The sequence below is a fragment of the Balaenoptera ricei genome, chromosome 18 (assembly GCF_028023285.1).
Source record: "Balaenoptera ricei isolate mBalRic1 chromosome 18, mBalRic1.hap2, whole genome shotgun sequence".
NCBI lineage: Eukaryota > Metazoa > Chordata > Mammalia > Artiodactyla > Balaenopteridae > Balaenoptera > Balaenoptera ricei.
This window is the reverse complement of record NC_082656.1, coordinates 19,686,931-19,707,503: the sequence shown is the minus strand read 5'-3', so window position 1 is coordinate 19,707,503 and position 20,573 is coordinate 19,686,931. Positions and strand designations below refer to the sequence as shown.

General features: G+C 39.5%; 1 protein-coding gene across 5 annotated transcripts; it reads right to left on the bottom strand.

Moving 5' to 3' along the window:
• Positions 1-19,522, bottom strand: MED4 (mediator complex subunit 4). 5 transcript variants are annotated; one of them, XM_059903169.1, is made up of 8 exons: positions 19,349-19,522; positions 18,749-18,925; positions 9,033-9,099; positions 6,780-6,950; positions 4,974-5,031; positions 4,049-4,135; positions 2,416-2,547; positions 1-636 (listed from the first exon to the last, which is right to left on the bottom strand). In XM_059903169.1, exons 1-8 carry the CDS (start codon positions 19,471-19,473, stop codon positions 464-466), a joined length of 990 nt encoding a protein of 329 aa, XP_059759152.1. In that variant the 5' UTR covers positions 19,474-19,522; the 3' UTR covers positions 1-463. The 5 variants fall into 5 exon arrangements, with proteins under 5 accessions (XP_059759152.1, XP_059759153.1, XP_059759156.1 ...); XM_059903170.1 differs by lacking the exon at positions 18,749-18,925 and adding an exon at positions 10,403-10,438; XM_059903173.1 differs by lacking the exon at positions 18,749-18,925 and adding an exon at positions 10,157-10,289 and having other exon boundaries at positions 19,349-19,434.
• Between the last annotated feature and the right edge of the window lie 1,051 nt (positions 19,523-20,573).

Sequence of the window (20,573 nt, the reverse complement as noted above, 5' to 3'; positions counted from 1 at the left end):
GACGATTTCTCCTGTTCCTGTGACAGAAGCTAACAGCCTTTACTTTCAAATGAGGGTTTCTGTTATTCTGAGTTATGATGCACATTCAGTGATCCGCTGCCTTTATGCTTTTCTTAATAGTTCCAGGAGGCCTATTAGTGATATGTACATGGGTCATTTCCCTAAAATCTTATTTCCAGAACTACTATGCACAAGTCCAACACAACTGGAATAGAACAAGACGGCACTGAACTGAATAATCTTTTTTTCCAACAGTAAATTTTGATCTTCTCTAAATATTCACGTAGTGGTTTAGAACTGAAGCCATGATTTTTGGCTTTAAAAAGCAAGTCCACTGTGATTTTTAATAGGCAGCGCAATTCCACTACAGCCAATTATCACCTGGCTATTTTTACAGGTTTGCAATTATTTAAGGAACAGAATTTGATAGTATTCAATTCCGTATGTTTTGTCTTACGCTTTTTTAATCAGAGTCACTGCTACTGCTTGAGGAGTCTGTTGACATAACCTCTACGTCATCTTCGTTTTCTTTGTTGTGTCCTGGAGGCTCCAACACAAAGTCGCTACTGTGGTTTGGTGGTAACATACTCACTGCCGTGTCATTTGACTGCCATGGATACTGTGGAGCAAGGACATCTGGAGAAAAGAAAGAAGCACGCACGAGAACATTTCTACTAAGAATTTACTTCTTAGTTATACTTTCCTTCATGCAAATAATCTGAAGTAAAATTTCTTAAAGGCTAGAAATCAAAATACACATTTGGCCAAATTAATAATCAAATTTATCATGGAGAAATGTGATGTTTTAGTAACTAGACTCTTATGGTTTATTTTTTTTAAATCATACTTTCCTAGAGTCACTATTCAAGACGTTCACAATTTCAAATTGAATGTCTCATATCTATACATATTTTATGCACATATATAATACATCATATACAGTACTTTCTATATATTCTCCCCATATGTATTATAAATAGCTAATGTACACTATATTATGTATTCCAGTTTAAACTGCCTCTTAAGCTTCAATCCCACTCTTCTCCCTGGACCCTGAAAACACTTCCCCTTTGCCAGTGGCCACAATGTTAAGCTCTGTCAGTAGAGGGCACTGCAAGGACTCCACAGGAGGGCCAGGCTTCCCTTCCGGGATCCTGCCTTTCCCCCCCGTGGTGCCTCGTGGGTGTTCAGGACATCGGTGGCATCCCAGTTGGATGAATTCCCAGCTAGTCTCCCAGGGACCCTAGTGGATAACTTCCTACTTGCCAGCTCTGGCCTGTGACACCTCATCGAACTTCTCTGCCATCCAACAGGCCAGAGCTACACCTTTTCCACTCAGGACTGAATATCAGCCTTGGGATGGGGGGGAGCCTCTTCTCAGTCGGTCCCTTCCTTGGGTATCTGCCTCATCCTACACGTAGTAGCTGCTCCCTGCATCTGTTATTACTGCATTTAAAAAATATAGTTCTCTTTACCATCCAGTAGTTAGTATCTGGTTACTACTCAGTAGTTCTTTAAATTTTCCTTCATATTGCTGGTGTGGTTTCTGCCTCCTGCCTGGACCTGACTGGCATATTATGATACAGTACAATCACAATGAGAAAAATGAGGAGTTACCAAGGGAAACTAATGCACAGCGACTTCCCAGTTTGTACTTTAGTTAACAACAGCAATGTTTATAAAAGCATTTTTAATAACACAGGGACAGCCTTACAATGAAATGTTAAGCATAAAAAAGCATTATCTACAGTATTTTTTAGCGATGTAAAAAATACAGGAAAAAACATGAAATATGTAAAATATTAAAAGTGATTGCTCAAAAAAGACTAATTTTTCCCTTTTTTATGCCTTTTAAAAAACTTTTAAAATGTTCTACCAGATCAAAACAAAACAAGTCACCTACAAAAGGTAAAAGATGGGGAACATAAAATAAATATAAGAACAGTACAAACCTATATGCAAAACCTGAGGAAGGCTGAAGTTCAGAATGAGCTGAGTCTCACAAAAAATGATATTCTATTTAGTTATTAAAACACCCATAAAAAGCTTTGTTAGTCACTTTGTTAATCTGGAGTTTTTTCACAAGTGTGCTCACTTGGTATTCTTTAAACTGAACATACATACATCTTATTCTGTTTATAAAGTATATTTCATTTTAAAAAGCTATGTTTGGAGCTTAGTTAATGAGAGGCCTAATTCCTGGGGAAAATGGCACATAAAATCAGTTTATTCTAATTTCATAGCCTCCATCTAGAACAGTCTAAACTAGAGGAAGCAGAGAGGAGGATAAACTGGTAGAGAACCTAGCAACTAAAATGAGTTGGGTCCAGACCCTCAAACTTGTTCAGATCTCTGTCTTCCTCATCATTTCTGAAAAAAACCTTTGTTTGAAAGCATTATTCTGGTTAACGTTACCTGGCAATCTGCCTGCTGCAAGTGCGTCCCCTGGTAGATGACCGTTCACTCCATTAGTGGAAGGGTTGTTCATCTGGCCCAATAATCCACTTCTCATCTCCAAATCAGTTGGGTATGGTCTCCGTGGGTCCCCTAAAAAATAAGACTGCTTTTAATTAAGTCACATATGAAAATAAGCTTTGATACCTTCTCTGAAATATTGATTTTCCTTGGTTCACTTTGAAAAACTCAAGCCACGTTTTCAATTTTGGAATATGAAGGTCATCTTATCAATTGTTATTAAGACATAATATATTAAAATTTTAAATACATGTATTTTTATTTCTTCTCTAGATCTTCACAATAATACACTATTCTCTATATGCAAAAAAGAAAAGTCTCTCATTTAAGCAAACATTCCAAATGACAAAGTAAGAAAAGTATAATCCTAAGTCTTCTAAATTAAAACCTTTTCCTAACCAACCTCTTTGATCACGTAATTTAAAGACTAATTCCTGGGGACCTCCCTGGCGGTCCAGTGGTTAGGACTCTGCACTTCCACTGCAGGGGGCACGGGTTCAATCCCTGGTCCAGGAACTAAGATCCCACGTGCCGCACGCTGCGGGAACGGAGGGAGGAAGGCAGGCTAATTCCTGTAACATTCCAGTGGAGCATCAGGAGCCGATAACGTTCATTTCCAATCATGAAAGCACACTTTTTAGTTTTGGGTTGATGAAAACTTGGCCAGATTTGGACCAATTTTTTGGTAATATTTTCTCACCAACTCCAGATGATTTATCCTCCAAAACTGCAGCTACCCTTAGTGTTTCAGGTATGGCAAAACGCCACCGTCAGCAGTGACTAGAGCTGAGATAACTACCTCCCATTCCTCCCAAAAGGCTGCTGCTCTACCTGAGGTCTCTGCTGTCAACATATGTAGCAAGGGACTTCCCTGGTGGCGCAGTGGATAAGATTCTGCGCTCCCAATGCAGGGGGCCAGGGTTCAATCCCTGGTCAGGGAACTAGATCCCACATGTCACAGGGAAACTAAGAGTTGGCATGCCACAGCCCACGTGCCGCAACTAAGACCTGATGCAACCAAATAAATAAATACATTTTATATATATATATATATATATATATATATATATATATATATGTGGCAGTTTGTTTCTCTCTCTGCTACTTCTAATTACTCCAGCTCTCAGCAGTCCTGTGTGTCTGCTGCTGGGTGTCCAGTGCTTCATCTTTATCCCCTAAGAGTTGGGACTGTCTCTTTCTCAGGCTGGAACCCTTGTGGAAATCTTAATGGCTCAAACAAGTTAGCTTCTGGCCAGCCTGGGTTTTACAGGTATATAAATCTATAGCTTTAGAATCATCACATATTATACTTTTAAAATTTATTAATTTATTACTGATTTTTTTTTTAAAAAGGAAAGAAACACAGTTCCCAGTGGCAACAACTTTGTAGAAAACCAATGATAAAACCCCTGGCCTATATTATCACTTATAAGACACTAAAGATGTGAAAATATGAAACATGTTTCTAAGGATAAATACATTCCATATTTAAATCTTTTCTTCCTATTTTTGTGTACAGTCACCTAAGAATTTTCAAAACCACATATATCTAGTAAAAAGGAATTACTTTTACCTGGGACCCAGGTCAGTGGGGCACACACAGCATTACTTGCACTAATCCTATGTGCGTACTTAATTATTTCTTCAGAGGAGACGGCACCTGAGAGTCAGGAGGAGAGTGTTAACATTTCAGCCTAGTCAACATACAAGTTTGTCAGTGCGCACATCACAGATGCAAGTCATACTGCACACATCACAGATGCACTTCATACTTAAAATATATTCATTAGGTAAAAAAGTACACTAGTAAATAATATGTATAGCACAACCTGGTTTTTATTTTAGAATATATGTCATACGTGTATTTGTATTGTTCTTGTTACGTATGTATTACAGATCTAAGAAAAATCTGGAAGAACACACACCAAACATTAACAGTAGTTAATCTAAAATAGGACAAGAGGCGAGTTAGATGTAAATCATACCCACAAATCATTAAAAGCAAGTAACCAAAGTCTTCATTATAATTCTGACTTTTAGTATGCAATCTAAAAGATCCAAAATGGAAAAGCCTTTTAAAGAGAGAAGCAGGACAGGACAAGAAGTCATGCTGAGCCTCTAGAAGCACCACTACATGTGCACACACCCCAAAGCCTTATCTAGTTCTGACTTCACGGTGTCTTTCAAGATCCACCTCAAATCTCATTTGCTTCCAGCCCATATTCTCTTCTCCCAACAATTTAAAAAACACACTGTCTTTATTGCACATTTGGGTAAGAGCCGTAACTTCTATTATTGCTTCTTATAACCTGAAAAAGAATGTGACACCTCCCTAGCAATGCCCAGCATAGTGCTATAACATAGCAGGCACTTTACAATGAAAATTTATTGGAAACTTTTCAACAGCAGCAAATGATTACCAATAATCCTCTCATTAGTTTCTTGAAACCAAAATTTGGATTTTTCAGAAAGTCATTCAGTGTTCCCACAGTACTAACCTTTTCTTGCTTTTTCTATTGACTTGAGTTTTTCTTTTGCTTGGTAAACAGCTGTTGCCTAATTTAAACAACATTAAAAAAAGAAATATGGATTATTCAAAACTATACCAAGCCCAGTTTTTGGCTAAACTCACAAAATCATTTATCCCATAGAAACAATATGCAAAATTTGGAAATCCCCACAATTTATTTGTAATATTCTGAACCACCACTTGGGTATCATTTGTATCAGTTACAGTCAATGAAAAAAAGAAACATTTATGAGTCAGTCTACATACACAAGTTAGTTGTTAGAAACAAAATGTAAATTGGATTGTTCACTACCATTTTTTCTTTATGTCATCCATCATAAACAGGCAGAAAACAGACCACGTGCTACTCCCAAAGCATCCTATTCTTATATCTAGTTCAAGGATAAAATACTAAAAATTTTTTTTTTCTAGTTTACAAGATAAATTCTTGGATAGTCTCATTCATTTATACGTTACCATTACCTCCATGCTTAATGACTATTATAATGAACTCTTCCACCCACCCTCCCCTGGGCAAAGGCAAACTAAAGTGTAAAATGAAGCTAACCTAGTATATGCATCCTCCACCATAACACAGCGGTTAAGAGTATGGAGTCAGAGAGATCTAGGTTTATGTTCCATCTCTCAACTTTTACCTCTTGGGCAAGGTAGGTATTCATTTAAAATCATGGTTTTGTCTGTAAAAATAGAATAACGGTACTGACCTCATATAATTGTTATGAAGATTGAGATAATACACATAAAGTGCAAAGTACAGGGCCTGGTGCACCAGTACTTAATAACTGTTAGTTGCCACTATCTAAATCATAAAATTTAGTCTCTTTATAGTCCTTGTGTTCACTGTCTTTTGGAAATCTAATCTAGAGAAGAGCCAGCAATGTCTGGTCCATATGAGAAGCAAACTCAGCTCTTCCTACAATACCACCACATAACAATTTCATTAGTTAGTATTTAGTGAAATAACTGAGCAAATAATAACAAATAAATTGTCTCTTTGAAATAGTAGCCAAGAACAAGAAAGGAAAAACTAGAGTCCTTAACATATATCCAAATCCCATCTAGTTTAGGATGGAAGACTAAATAAATGTAAATTTTAATCAATTTATAAAATCGGTATATGCTTTTACTGATTTCAAAAATTATTTCTAAAACTGAAGTAGAGATTTAGACTATTAACAAATGAAAACTTAGGACAGGATAAAAGTAGAACTTCCCATTTCTATTAATTCAATCTTGTGCAATCTTCAAATAATGAAAATATGGTTCAAAAGCAATGCAGACTATCAGAAAACAGTAATTAAAAAGGGAGGGACTTCCCCAGTGGTCCAGTGGTAAAGAATCCATCTTCTTCTTGGTCAGGGAACTGAGATCCCACATGCCGCGGGGCAACTAAGCCCACGTGCCACAACTACTGAGCTCGCCCGCCTCAATGAGAGAGCCCTCGTGCTGCAACTACAGAGCCCACTTGTTCTCGAGCCCACGTGCCACAACTAGAGAGAAGCCCGCGCGCCGCAATGGAAAGATCCTGTGTGCCGCAACTAAGACCAGACACAGCCTAATAGATAAATAAAATAAACGAATAAAATAAATAAATATTAAAAAAAAAAAAAGGGAATGACATGGTCTTTCATCTAACCAAAGTGATAAGGGGTCACTTTTAGACTTGGAAATTCAAGTTTTCTACCACTTCAAAATTGTGATAATAGATTTATTTTTCAGAAATAGAGTAAATAATATCCTTTTTTACATTAAGAACCAGCCTCTATCAACTTACCAGTATCTGTTCTGCTTCCTTTAGCTGTTTTTGTAGTTGCTGAATATCACTGTCTCTTTTTTCTACTTCTTTTTCTAAAACTTGCATTTCATGATGGATTTTTCCCTGATTAAGTGCCAATTTCATTAGTTCTTGAAATTCCCCATCTCTATGAATTAACAACTCCAGGACCTGTCAGATAATAGGTGATTAAAGCAGACAACAGAATACTGAAGAACTACATTCCCATGAAACGAAGAATCCACACGTGAATTGGCTAGTCCATAAAGTTTTAACACCTTCAAAGTACTATTTACTAATCATTGTTAAAAACAGCCTACCTATAATTATTTTAGAAGAGATTAATATCAAGGTTTTCTGCTTTTTCTAATTATATGCTATTCTTTCACACAAAATAAAACAAATCTTTCAGAACTAGCAATATGCCAAAATGAGCAGGTTTATTCACTTCTCAGGGAAGGTAAAATTTATTTGAGATGATTTTATTAGCTGACACCAGGAACTGAATAGACATTTCTCCAAACATATACAAATGGCCAAAAATACATGAGAAGGTATTCAACATCACTAATCATCAGGGAAGTGCAAATCAACACCACAACTGGATATGACCCTGCACCAGCTAGAACGGCTATAATCAGAAAGACAAAAGATAACAAGTGTTGGTGAGAATGTGGAGACAAAGGGAACCCTTAGAATCTGAATTGGTGCAACTACTGCAGAAAACATTCCATTAAGTGTGGAGGTTACTTAAAAAATTAAAATTAGAACTACCATATGATCCAGCAATTCTACTTCTGAGTATTTATCCAAAGGAAATGAAATCACTATTTTCGAAAAGATACCTGCACTCATATGTTCACTGTAGCATTATTCACAATAGCCAAGACATGGAAGTAATCTAAGTGTCCATCAATGGATGAATGGATAAAGAAAACGTGATGTAAATCTATACACACGCACACACACACAAAGGAATATCATTCAGCCACAAAAAAAGAAGGAAATCTTGGCATTTGGGATAACATGGACGGACCTTAAGAACATTACATTAAGGGAAATAGGTCAGACAGAGAAAGACAAACACCGTATGATCTCAGTTATATGTGGAATGTAAAAAGAGCCAAATACATAGAAAAAGAGCTCAGATTGGTGGTTGCCAGGGGGAAGGCGGCAAAATGGGTAAAGGTGGTCAAAAGGTACAAGCTCCAGGCTATAAGATAAATAAGTTCTGGAAATATAACGTACACCATCGTGACTATAATTAAGAATACAGTACTGTAAATTTGAAAATAGCTAAGAGTAAATCTCAACAACTTAAAACAGTTCTTAAAAAATGTGCAGAGGAACTGAATAGACATTTTTCCAAAGACATACAAATGGTCAACAGGTACATGAAAAGTTGCCACTTTCCCGCAATTTTCTTAGAAGTTTTTATCATAAGAAGAGAAAGGACTTCCCTGGTGGTACAGTGGTTAAGAATCCACCTGCCAATGCAGGGGACACAGGTTCGAGCCCTGCTCCTGGAAGATCCCATATGCTGCAGAGCAACTAAGCCCGTGCACCACAACTACTGAGCCCACGTGCCACAACTACTGAAGCCTGTGTGCCACAACTACTGAAGCCTATGCGCCCTAGAGCCTGTGCTCCACAACAAGAGAAGCCATCGCAATGAAAAGGCTGCGCACCATAACGAAGAGTAACCCCTGCTCGCTACAACTAGAGAAAGACTGTGCGCAGCAACAAAAACCCAACACAGCCATAAATAAATGAGTGAATGAATGAATAAATAAGTAAATAAATAAAATTTGTTTAAGAAAAAAAAAAGAAAAGAAAACTGGGGACTTCCCTGGTGGTCCAGTGGTTAAAACTCCACACTTCCACTACAGGGGGCGTGGGTTCCATCCCTGCTTGGGGAACTAAGATCCCACATGCCGCGTGGTGTGACCAAAAAACAAAACAAAACAAAACAAACTTAACCATGTGAGGTGATGGACATTAACTAAACTTACTGTGGTGATCACTTTGCATTATGTACCTATATCAAATTATTATGATATACATCTTAAACTAATACAATATTACATGTCAATTATATCTTACCTAAATGATGCAAAAAAATATCAATTTAAAAACTGCAATTAATAATTTAATAGAATCTGATCTTCCTGTTCTCACACAAAGTAAATATAAATAGGAAATTGTAAAAATGATGGAGGTTTTTTGTGTTTAATTCAAAAAGAAACCACTTACCTGGTTTTCCTCTCCAGACTGTAACAACTTTTGGTTTCTTGAAATCGCCAGCATTTCTATAAGTTCTCTATAAAACAAAAACAAAGTTTGCAAAGTAAATACAATAGAGCCTCTACCTGATCTCCACCTGACTGACTTGCTGGATTCACGGTACCCACAGCAAGCTGAGTACTCAGAGCTATTGCCCCACAGGCCACTTTGACTGTGGACTTCAGCTCTCACCGGCACAGTGCATTCTCACCAAGACTCAGCTGTGTTCATTACCAGACCCATTTATTCAAACTTTACTATTACTATAACTGTATAAATTAATATTGAGTATATAAATACAAATGAAGTATGATTGTGAATAGGAAAAACTGTTTCTATAAAAACCTAAGCTTGGAAACACTCAACAGAGGTTTGCAAAGAATAACTATCGAACCAGGAGAAGTAAAGTCATAAAAACTCAGCAAGACCCTGCCCTAAGACTTCTTGATGAGTGTCCAAGTGCTCATTTCACTTTAAAAAAACCTAACTAGAAAATGCAGACAATGCATTATGCGTGGTTTATGCAAGAAAAACTCCTTCATAAGGGGTCTACAGGCCAAATGCAGCCCATCTGTGGTTTTTGTAAATAACTTTTCTTGGATGATAGCCACGCCCCTTCATTTACATATTGCCTAAGGCTGCTTTCCCACTACAATGGCAGAACTGAGTAGTTGTGACACAGAACTCCTCACCTGCAAATTTTTAAATTAACCAAACAGGTATCAGTTAAGAGGGATACCTACACATAATAAACCATATATTTCTAGAATGCTCATTTGTTAAATATGCTAATTTTCTACATGAAAAACAGAAGAATGATTGGGAAAAAATGTGTAGTAGGTAATATTCTATATATTAGTTTCAAAACTGTTGATACATGGGACTTAATTCAGAAATTATCCAGGAGAGGACAGCTTCACAATTAACTACCTGACACTACTAGTCAGCCCAGGGTTTGTACCTTCTCACTGGCTACCATGCTATTTTTACCTTCATAGTTCCACCTTCCACTCACCAGCCTCAGGCTATTTTAGTGGATGGTGCCAATTGGACTCAACCTCCCTCCCATACACCATTATGTATGAATTAATTACCTAATTAATGAAAAAAGTAGACAAGGGAATGAAAAGTCTTCATTCACTCATTCAAATATTTCTTGAGTGCCTATTATGTGCCAGGCATTTTCTAGATGCTTGGGTTAGGAAGGTGAACAATGGCAATTAAATTCTAATAGAGAAGACAAAAAAATATATAAGTAAAACCAGAGTGACAGGGGTTAGGAAGAAAATAAAGCAGAGTGTTAAACCAGAGAGTGTCGGTGAGGTAGTTTGGCTACTTACACTGGGTGGTCAAGGAAGGTTTCTCTATGGGAATATCTGTGAAGTAAAACATGAATTAAACAAGAGAAGCCAGCCAGGAGATGTGGGAGGAAAGAGTGCTTGGTAAAAGACCCAGCTAGCTCACTGGCTCAAAGATGGGTTTGAGGAAATGTGGCCAGAGCACAGCAGGCACCAGGGAGCAGGATACAAAATAAGGCCAATGGAGGGAGGGAGGGAGTGAAAGAGAGAGGGAGGGGGAGGGCTGGATTGTGTAGGGCTCTGTAGGTCAGGGTACAGGATTAGTATTTCACTCTTAAGTGCAAAGAGAAGCTACTGGATTATTTTAAACAAGCAAAGGACATGACCTGATTTACGTTTTTAAACAACTGCTGAACTATCTGGAGAACAGACAGTAAGAGAGCTAGAAAGGGAATCAAGTTAGGTGGTTTTTGTAGTGTCCCAGGCAAAAGATGACACTGGCTATGACTAGGTCCTAGCCACTAGGATTTAGTAATGTAAATGGGGAAACATGGACAGATTTAGGATATATTTTGGAAGCAGAGCTGACAGGACTTGCTAATGGATTAAACAGACATTTTATGAAAACAGCATGTTACATTAGCCCTTTTCTGCACCCCATTAATGAGATGGAGAGAGTTGATAACCCCTGGCCTATATAAAAGCTGGTTTCTGTGGGGGAAGGGATGGTGGTGAGGGGTTGGGGGTATGGTGGGAGACGCAGAATGACCCGTTCTTGCCAATCTGGGAGCATAAATCAACAGAAAACCTTACAAGGGTTTACTTTAGGCAGAGGCGTACAGGGAGGGAGAGGTCTGTAAGATTCAGTGCTCTTCACAAACTATCTAGGACAAAGTGGAAACCTTTGTCCACTCCAAGGGTGAAAAGAGGCTGAAGGACCCCCTGTCCTCTCTCTCATTATAGGAGCGGGAGGCCCGTGCCGCTACAAAGGAAGCAGCTGTACTCCTGGCATGCCAAATTAGAATCCTCCCACATTTCCACACAAATATAACTTACACAGGGTTAGGTCCTATATTATTTGTGATACTACACTTCAGGTAAACAATTTTCTTTTAAATTAATTCATTTTTTAAATTTATTTTTGGCTGCACTGGGTCTTCATTGCTGCGCACGGGCTTTCTCTAGTTGCGGTGAGCGGGGGCTGCCCTTCATTGTGGTGAGCGGGCTTCTCATTGCAGTGGCTTCTCTTGTTGCGGAGCACAGGCTCTAGGCGTGCTGGTTCAGTAGTTGTGGCACAAGGGCTTAGTTGCTCCGTGGCATGTGGAATCTTCCCGGACCAGGGCTTGAACCCATGCCCTGCATTGGCAGGCGGATTCTTAACCACTGCGCCACCAGGGAAGCCCCAGGTAAACAATTAATAGGCTGGTGGGGAAACCTCAAGACTCCTATCAACGTGGTTTCTGTTCCACAATGAGTTCTGAGTTACAAACAGGTTAAAAGAAACTTTTTAGACTACAATCTACCTACAGGTTTCTATTTTTTAAATTCCTCCAAAGACTACCTGATTCTATTACATCTTACAAAGTATTGGACTGACCAAAAGGTTCGTTTGGTTTTTTCCATAGATGGCTCTAGCAGCACTTAGTGGTCTTTAACTTCATTCGAAACAACTTTGTTAGACTGTACTGTGACAGCTGTCATGTCAGCGTGCATTTAAAAAAACACTTATCAAAACTGGCGAATTTTTGTGTTGCCATTTTAATACTGAAGATGGACGGAAAAAAGCAACATTTTCAGCACATTATGCTAGATTATTTCAAGAAAGGTAAAAACGCAACTGAAATGCAAAAAAAGATTTGTGTAGTGTACGGAGAAGGCGCTGTGACTGATCGAATATGTCAAAAGTGGTCTGTGAAGTTTTGTGCTGGAGATTTCTCGCTGGATGATGCTCCACAGTCAGGTAGACCATTTGAAGTTGATCGCGATCAAATCGAGACATTAATTGAGAACAAACAACGTTAGACCACACGAGAGATAGCTGACACACAATATCGAAACCAAGCGCTGAAAATCATTTGCACCAGCTTGGTTATGTAAATCACTTTGATGTTTGGGTTCCACATAAGTTAAGCGAAAAAAACCTTCCTGACCGTATTTCCGCATGTGATTCTCTACTGAAACGTAATGAATATGTTCCGTTTTTAAAACAAATTGTGACGGGTGATGAAAAGTGGATACTGTACAATCATGTGGAATGGAAGAGATCGTGGGGCAAGTGAAATGAACCACCACCAAGCACACCAAAGGCCAGTCTTCATCCAGAGAAGGTGATGTTGTGTATATGGTGGGATTGGAAGGGAGTCCTCTATTATGAGCTCCTTCCGGAAAACCAAACGATTAATTCCAACAAGTACTGCTCCCAATTAGACCAACTGAAAGCACGAAAAGCCTCCAGAATTAGTCATCAGAAAACGCATAATCTTCCATCAGGATACCACAAGACCGCATGTTTCTTCGATGACCAGGCAGAAACTGTTACAGCTTGGCTGGGAAGTTCTGATTCCTCTGCGGTATTCACCAGACATTGCACCTTCAGATTTCCATTTATTTCGGTCTTCACAAAATTCTCTTAATGAAAAAAAGTTCAATTCCCTGGAAGACTGTAAAAGGCACCTGGAACAGTTCTTTGCTTAAAAAGATAAAAAGTTTTGGGAAGATGGAATTATGAAATTGCCTGAAAAATGGCAGAAGGTAGTGGAACAAAAGGGTAAATACGGTGTTCAATGAAGTTCTTGGTGAAAATGAAAAATGTGTCTTTCATTTTTATTTAAAAACCTAAGGAACTTTTTGGCCACCCCAATAATATACTAAAAGGCTATATAATCAGGTAACAGTAAAAAAATATATGCCAAATTTCACACCCACTACTTTCTAAAGTCAAGAGGTTACAATAATGAGATTTTTCATTTTTCATTTAAAAATGCAAAGAGAAAAACTTCATTCATAGGATAATGACAAACTTCACATATCACAAAATCAGTATAAGTATCTATGTGTGACTGGCCACATAATGGGACTTTTTGGAAAGCCAATCATACTGGAGCAGCCTCATTCTGTGGTGGGGTTCCAATGAGTCTTAGGTGGCAAACCAAAGTGACATCTCTTCCATCACCACCAACAACCATTTTCAGGATTATAAAAGAGAGAAATTCTCACTTACCTACTGTCACCCAGTCTTTCTTTAGAGATGAACAAATAATGTGGCAGGTACGGCATGAGAAAATCGGAGAAAAAGAAAAATGAACTTCTAAGACAATGGCTATTACCACAGGCAGCAGAGCGCCTCAAAAAAGAAGAAGGCTTTAACCAACCTGTCAACAGATTCAGTGAGGAGGACTACAAATTAACGAGAAATCCAAGTCTTTTTGGCATTCCTGGAGAATGGGAAGCAGAAGAACTACAGCTTCTTTTAGAGGAAGCAAAAGAGAACTCAGCACCTCAGGTGATCATGTACAACTGGAAAGCTGAAGGAGAAAGTTTCAGAAACACTGAGGTTCTTGAGGAAAATTTAAATGATTCAAAATTTCAATGGATAAATACACTTCATCAAACGGAAAATGCTATACTTGACAATCAAGAATCAAATATAGAGAGGGATAAGCTGGTCAAATCTAGATACAAGAGAATTTCAATTTAGTCTCAAATTTAACATAACTGATAAATTACTTAGCTATGCTATCTCAAGCAAAGAGTACATGAATACCAAGTATAGGCACTCCTATAGGTACCGACAGCATCAAGTAAACACACCACAGATAGACAGCCCAGGAGCCAATCAACCTAGAGGCAAGATCTCAAGATTGACTACTGGGTTGTCCAATGTAGGAGATGTTCTCAAAGACCATTATACTGAATGGGTAGGCTCAGAAACACAGTTCCTGAACTTTGTGGACATGAAATATATACTAGGGTTACTCAGCAAAACAGACAAATTATGTTACAGCAAGTAAAGCTAAGAAAAGAAACGAATTTACTGGGCTCCAGAGTAGAAGGGTGAGATGTAATAGTTCTTTGGTTATACTAAGGCAAAGATTTGAAATTCTCAGACTAAGACCTACTCAGAACAAAAGGCAGCATCCAATGCTTCCCAAAGGGGGTGTTACTTCTTCACAAAGTCAACATATTTACAGAAAAATTAATTACCACCATCCATACCATGTGGTTTTTAACTCGACTAATTTCACACTCATCAGTGTCATCAAGATTCCTTAGCAAAAATGCTAGAAGCCAATCAAGTATTAGACTTGGGCTTCTGGTGAGAATTCTCCCAAAAGAAGAAAGAGCTCAAGGGAATATTTCAAACAGAACAAGACCCAGAATTCAAGCAAGTGGAAAAAACTGGCTCAAAAAGTAGTAAGTGAGGTATTTTCCAATTAACCATTAGTTGTTCTTAAACTATATGCCAATAAAATGAACAACCTACAAGAAATGGACAAATTCTTAGAAGGGTACAATCTCCCAAGACTGAACCAGGAAGAAGCAGAAAATATGAACAGACCAATCACAAGTAATGAAATTGAAACTGTGATTTAAAAACTCCCAACAAACAGAAGTCCAGGACCAGATGGCTACACGGCGAATTCTATCAAATATTTAGAGAAGAGTTAACACCTATCCTTCTGAAACTATTTCAAAAAATTGCAGAGGAAGTAAAACTCCCAAACTCATTTAATGAAGCCACCGTCACCCTGATACCAAAACCAGACAAAAATATCACAAAAAAAGAAAATTACAGGCCAGTATCACTAATGAACATAGATGCAAAAATCCTCAACAAAATACTAGCAAACCAAATCCAGCAATACATTAAAAGGATCATACACCATGATCAAGTGGGATTTATCCCAGGGATGCAAGGATTTTTCAATATCCACAAATCAATCAGAGTGATACACATTAACTGAAGAATTAAAACCATATGATCATCTCAACAGATTCAGAAAAAGCCTTTGACAAAATTCAACACCAATTTATGATAAAAACTCTCCAGAAAGTGGGCATAGAGGGAACCTACCTCAACATAATAAAGACATATGACAAACCCACAGCTAACATCATACTCAATGGTGAAAAGCTGAAAAGCATTTCCTCTAAGATCCAGAACAAGACAAGTATGTCCACTCTCACCACTTTAATTCAACATAGTTTTGGAAGCCCTAACCATGACAAGCAGAGAAAAAAAGAAATAAAAGAAGTAAAACTGCCACCGCAGATGACATACTATTCATAGAAAATCCTAAAGATGCTATCAGAAAACTATGAGGGCTCATCAATGAATTTGGTAAAGCTGCAGGGTACACAAATTAATACACAGAAATCTCTTGCATTTCTATACACTAACAACAAAAGATCAGAAACAGAAATTAAGGAAACAATCTCATTTAGCATTGCATCAAAAAGAATAAAATAACCTAGGAATAAACCTACCTAAGGAGACAAAAGACCTGTACTCCGAAAACTATAAGACGCTGATGAAAGAAATGGGAAGATGACACAGGTGGAAAGATACACCATGTTCTTGGATTGGAAGAATCAATACTGTCAAAATTACTACACTACTCAAGGTAATCTACAGATTCAATGCAATCCCTATCAAATTGCCAATGGCATTTTTTGCAGATCTTTAGAAGAAAAGGTCTTAAAATTTGTATGGAAACACAAAAGACCCCAAATAGCCAAAGCAATGTTGTGAAAGAAAAACAGAGCCAGAGGAATCAGACTCCCTGACTTCAGACTATACTATAAAGCTTCAGTAATCAAAACAGTATGGTACTGGCACAAAGACACATTTACAGATCAATGGAACAGGACAGAAAGCCCAGAAATAACCCCATGCACCTATGGTCAGTTAATTACAACAAAGGAGGCAAGAATATACAATGGAGAAAAGAGAGTCTCTTCAATAAGTGGTGCTGGAAAAATTGGACAGCCACATGTAAATGAATGAAATTGGAACACTCTCTAACACCACACACAAAAATAACCTCAAAATGGATTAAAGACCTAAATGTAAGACCAGATACTATAAAACTCTTAGAGGAAAACATAGGCAGAAGACTCTCTAACATAACTAGCAGCAAGACCTTTTTTGATCCACCTCCTAGAGTAATGAAAATAAAAACAAACAAATGGGACCTAATCAAACTTAAAAGCTTTTGCACAGCAAGGGAAACCATAAACAAAACGAAAAGAACCCACAGAACGGGAGAAAATATTTGCAAACAATGCTCAACATCGCTGATTATTAGAGAAATGCAAATCAAAACTACAATGAGGTATCACCTCACACCAGTTAGAATGGCCATCATCAAAAAGTCTACAAACAATAAATGCTAGAGAGGGTGTGGAGAAAAGGGAACCCTCCTACACTGCTGGTGGGAATGTAAATTGGTACAGCCACTATGGAGAACAGTATGTAGGTTTCTTAAAAAACTAAAACTAAAAATAAAAATAGATCCAGCAATCCCACTCCTGGGCACATATCCAGAGGAAACTGTAATTCGAAAAGATACATGCACCCCAATGTTCATCACAGCAGTATTTACAATAGCCAAGACATGGAAGCAACCTAAATGTCCATTAAAAGACAAATGGATAAGGAAGATGTGGTACATATATACAATGGAATATTACTCAGCCATAAAAAAGAATGAAATAATGCCATTTGCAGCAACATGGATGGACCTAGAGATTATCATACTAAGTGAAGTCAGTCAGACAGAGAAAGACAAATATCATATGATATCACTTATACGTGGAATCTAAAAGAATGATATAAATGAACTTATTTACAAAACAGAAACAGACTCACAGACTTAGGAAACAAACTTAGGGTTACCAAATGGGACAGGTGGGGGGGGGTGATAAATTAGGACGTTAGGATCAACATATACACACCACTATATATAAAATAGATCATCAACAAAGACCTACTGTATAGCACAGGGAACTCTGTATGTAATAACCTACATGGGAAAAGAATCTGAGAAAGAAAAATATGTAATAAGAAAGAAACTTTGTATTCTATTACAAGTTAATTACTAAAGAGACATTGCCTATAAGCTTAAATTATACATAACGGCCCATCTCTGGGAGCCCTGCCTCCCAGGTAATGAGCATTAAGCTAAAACACCTTTGTTGAGCTCACGGGAAACATCTTGACCAGGCCTACCTGCGAATGACTGCAGGGAGGAAGAAATGAACACATTCCCTCGGGAGGCTGACCTAAATTTTTGACTTTAGCCCCTCTCCTTTAAGTATAAAAGCAGCCTGAATTCTAACTCAGGCAAGATGGTTCTTTGGGGCATGAGTCCAGCATCCTCCCGGTTTGCTGGCTTTCTGAATAAAGTCTCTATTCCCTAACCCCCAACAACTCATCTCTTGATTTATTAGCCTGTCATGCGGTGAGCAGTAGGAGCTTGGACTTGGTTACAGATATATATTTATAATGGAATCACTTTGCTGTACACCTGAAACTAACACAACATTATAAATCAACTTTACTCCAATATAAAATAAAAATTAAAAAAAAGAATCGTAATAAAATAAATTTTAAAAAAGAAAGTTTAGAAAATAAAATAAAAACAGTATTAATTTTAAAAGAATGCTATTGGAAAAATGGCACCAATAGACTTGCTTGACACAGGGTTGCCATAAAGCTTCAACCTGTAAAAAATGCAGCATCTGCAAAGTGCAATAAAGTGGATTAAAACAAGGTATGCCTGTATGTAAGACTTATTCTAAAACGTCAAAGAATGTTGACTACAGAAAAGGTGACACTTGAACTGGATTCTGGAGGATAAACGAATGATTCATCAAGTTGGAGGTGGAGTAAAAACGGTACTGAAGATGAGGAAGTTTTCAAGTTCTCTAGCTTGAGAATAGGGAGCATTCACCGAGGCTGGAATAAAGGGCATGGGAGGGCAGAGGGATGCGGCAGTAAATAAGGACAACAAGATGGATTAACAGGGGTGGAGAATGGCTTTACTGCACGCTAAGCTAAAGAGTATGAACTTTACTTCACTGGGCAGTGGGAAGCTACCAAATATTCTACAGCAAAAAAGTAATACCAGAGGCTTTTTTTAAAAAATAGCTCTGCTCTCGGGTAATATAGAAGGATAAAACGCAGAAGCATTAAGGCAAGTGAAACTGTAGGGAAGCTGCATTAAGAATTAATTATGACAGTGGGGATGGGAACATTTTGGGACGAAGAACCAGAACAATTTTAACATCCAAGTGAATGCATTGGAGCTAAGGAACGCTTCAATCTGACAGAGTACCATGAAAGATGGCAGAATAAGGAGGAGGACATCCAATTTCATCTCCTACCTCTGCCACACACGCTGCACTCCAGCCACCCCAAACTGGTCATTCCAGCACCAAGTCGTGCGTGCTCCTGTTCCAGGCCTTTGCACATGCTCTTCCAGCCACATGCCGCCTAGTGGGTCTGCGGGACTCATTCGTCCCATGCAGTTACCTATCAAAACAAGCTCCGCGCCACAGTCACTGTTGACACGTAAGTCTCTCCCCCTTGACACTGGGCTCCTCCTCGTCGACATCTAGTCTCCCCCGCAGGACCGTCTCCCAGCGCGCGGCACCCAGGGGAGTTCCTGATATGTCTGTCGAGTGTCGGTGGACGAAGGGACTCACACCCGGCGACCTCTAAGGTTCGCTACGATTCTGACAGTCTGGGGTTCCAGAGTCACTGTCAGTATTAAAATGTCCTCTAAGGGGGGAATATGCCGTCCGAGCCCCTGAGGGTTGCGGGCCCACGTCCCGACCCTCGTGCACTGTCCTTGGGAGCGTGCGCCGCAGCCCCGAGCGCGGCCCTCCCCGCCAAGCCCTGGGAACCAGCCCAAGACAGGCCGGGGGTCCCGAGTCAGTCCTCCCGGCCCAGCCCCAGCCAGGCCCTCAGGCCGACGGCCTCACCTCGACAAGACCTCCAGATCTTCCAGCGCAGACAGCAGCCTCTCACGTGTGCTGTTACCGCCTGCAGCTCCCGAGCCGCCGCCCGGCCGCTCCTTCTCCTTCTCGCCACTGGAAGACGCCGCCATTCCCCGCCACGGGCCAGCGTCCGCGCAACTACGCGCAGGCGTGGAGGGGCGGGCTCGGCAAGCGGAAGGAAGGGTCACCAAGACGGGGGACGAGAGGCGGGCGGGAGCGCCCCTGCGCGCCTGGAGGTGCCCTGCGGGCCCCTGCGCCATCTGCTGGGCAGCGAGGGCTTCTCGGGTCTAACCCTTGGAGCGAGAGCCAAACCGAGAACAGCGGTCCATCGCGGTCAGGGTCTCCTAAGCCTTAGGTTATTCAAGCTGGAATGGGAAGCTTCTGCTCAACAGATTTTAAGCATTTGAGGAAATTACATAATGGCCTGCCTCTTGTGTCGTTTCTTCGTAAAATGGGCCGGGGTCTCCTCATATTAACCTCTCTTTAGTCTGCATTCCCATAACACTGTTCCTACCCTCCTGCTTGGGCTCTCAGGGAGGCAGTAAGCGCTTTGGGACAGGAACCGAAATCCATCTTATTTTCTTTAATTTTTTCTTATTGTGGTAAAATACACTTAGCATAAAATGTACCACGTTAACGGTGTTTAAGTGTACAGTTCAGAGGCATGAAGTACTTTCATACTGTGCACTACCACCACCACCTCCTTCCCCATAGCTCTTTTCATCTTACAAAACTGAAACTCTGTATCCGTTCATCAACAATTTCCCATTCTTCCCTCCCTCCTTGCTTAGCCATTCATCTGTCAGGGACACTTGGCTTGCTTCCACAATTTCGTACTCCATCTTTATAATCATACGTCTCCCAACAAACTGTTTTGTTCACTGCTCAAGATGACTAGCGAGCTGAATCCATCAATATAGTATGGAAATGGTTGTTGAAAATAGTTTAAATAATTGATGTAGCACACATTCCAAATCAACCAAAAATGTACCTTAGCCCACTTTTCTGGGGGAGAACAATGTAGTAGGAGACCTTCCTTACTAGGAAAACCCAAAGTTAAACAGCACTGGGAGTGGGAGCTCTGTATCTGGCCCAAGCTGCTGTCACAGAAGTTGAGCTGGAAAGTTGTCACCTACAGACAACAGCTGGTAGCGAGGCAGGAGTACCTGTGGTCCCCTCGTTCCATAGTCCTGTCCTCTGGTCTGTCCTT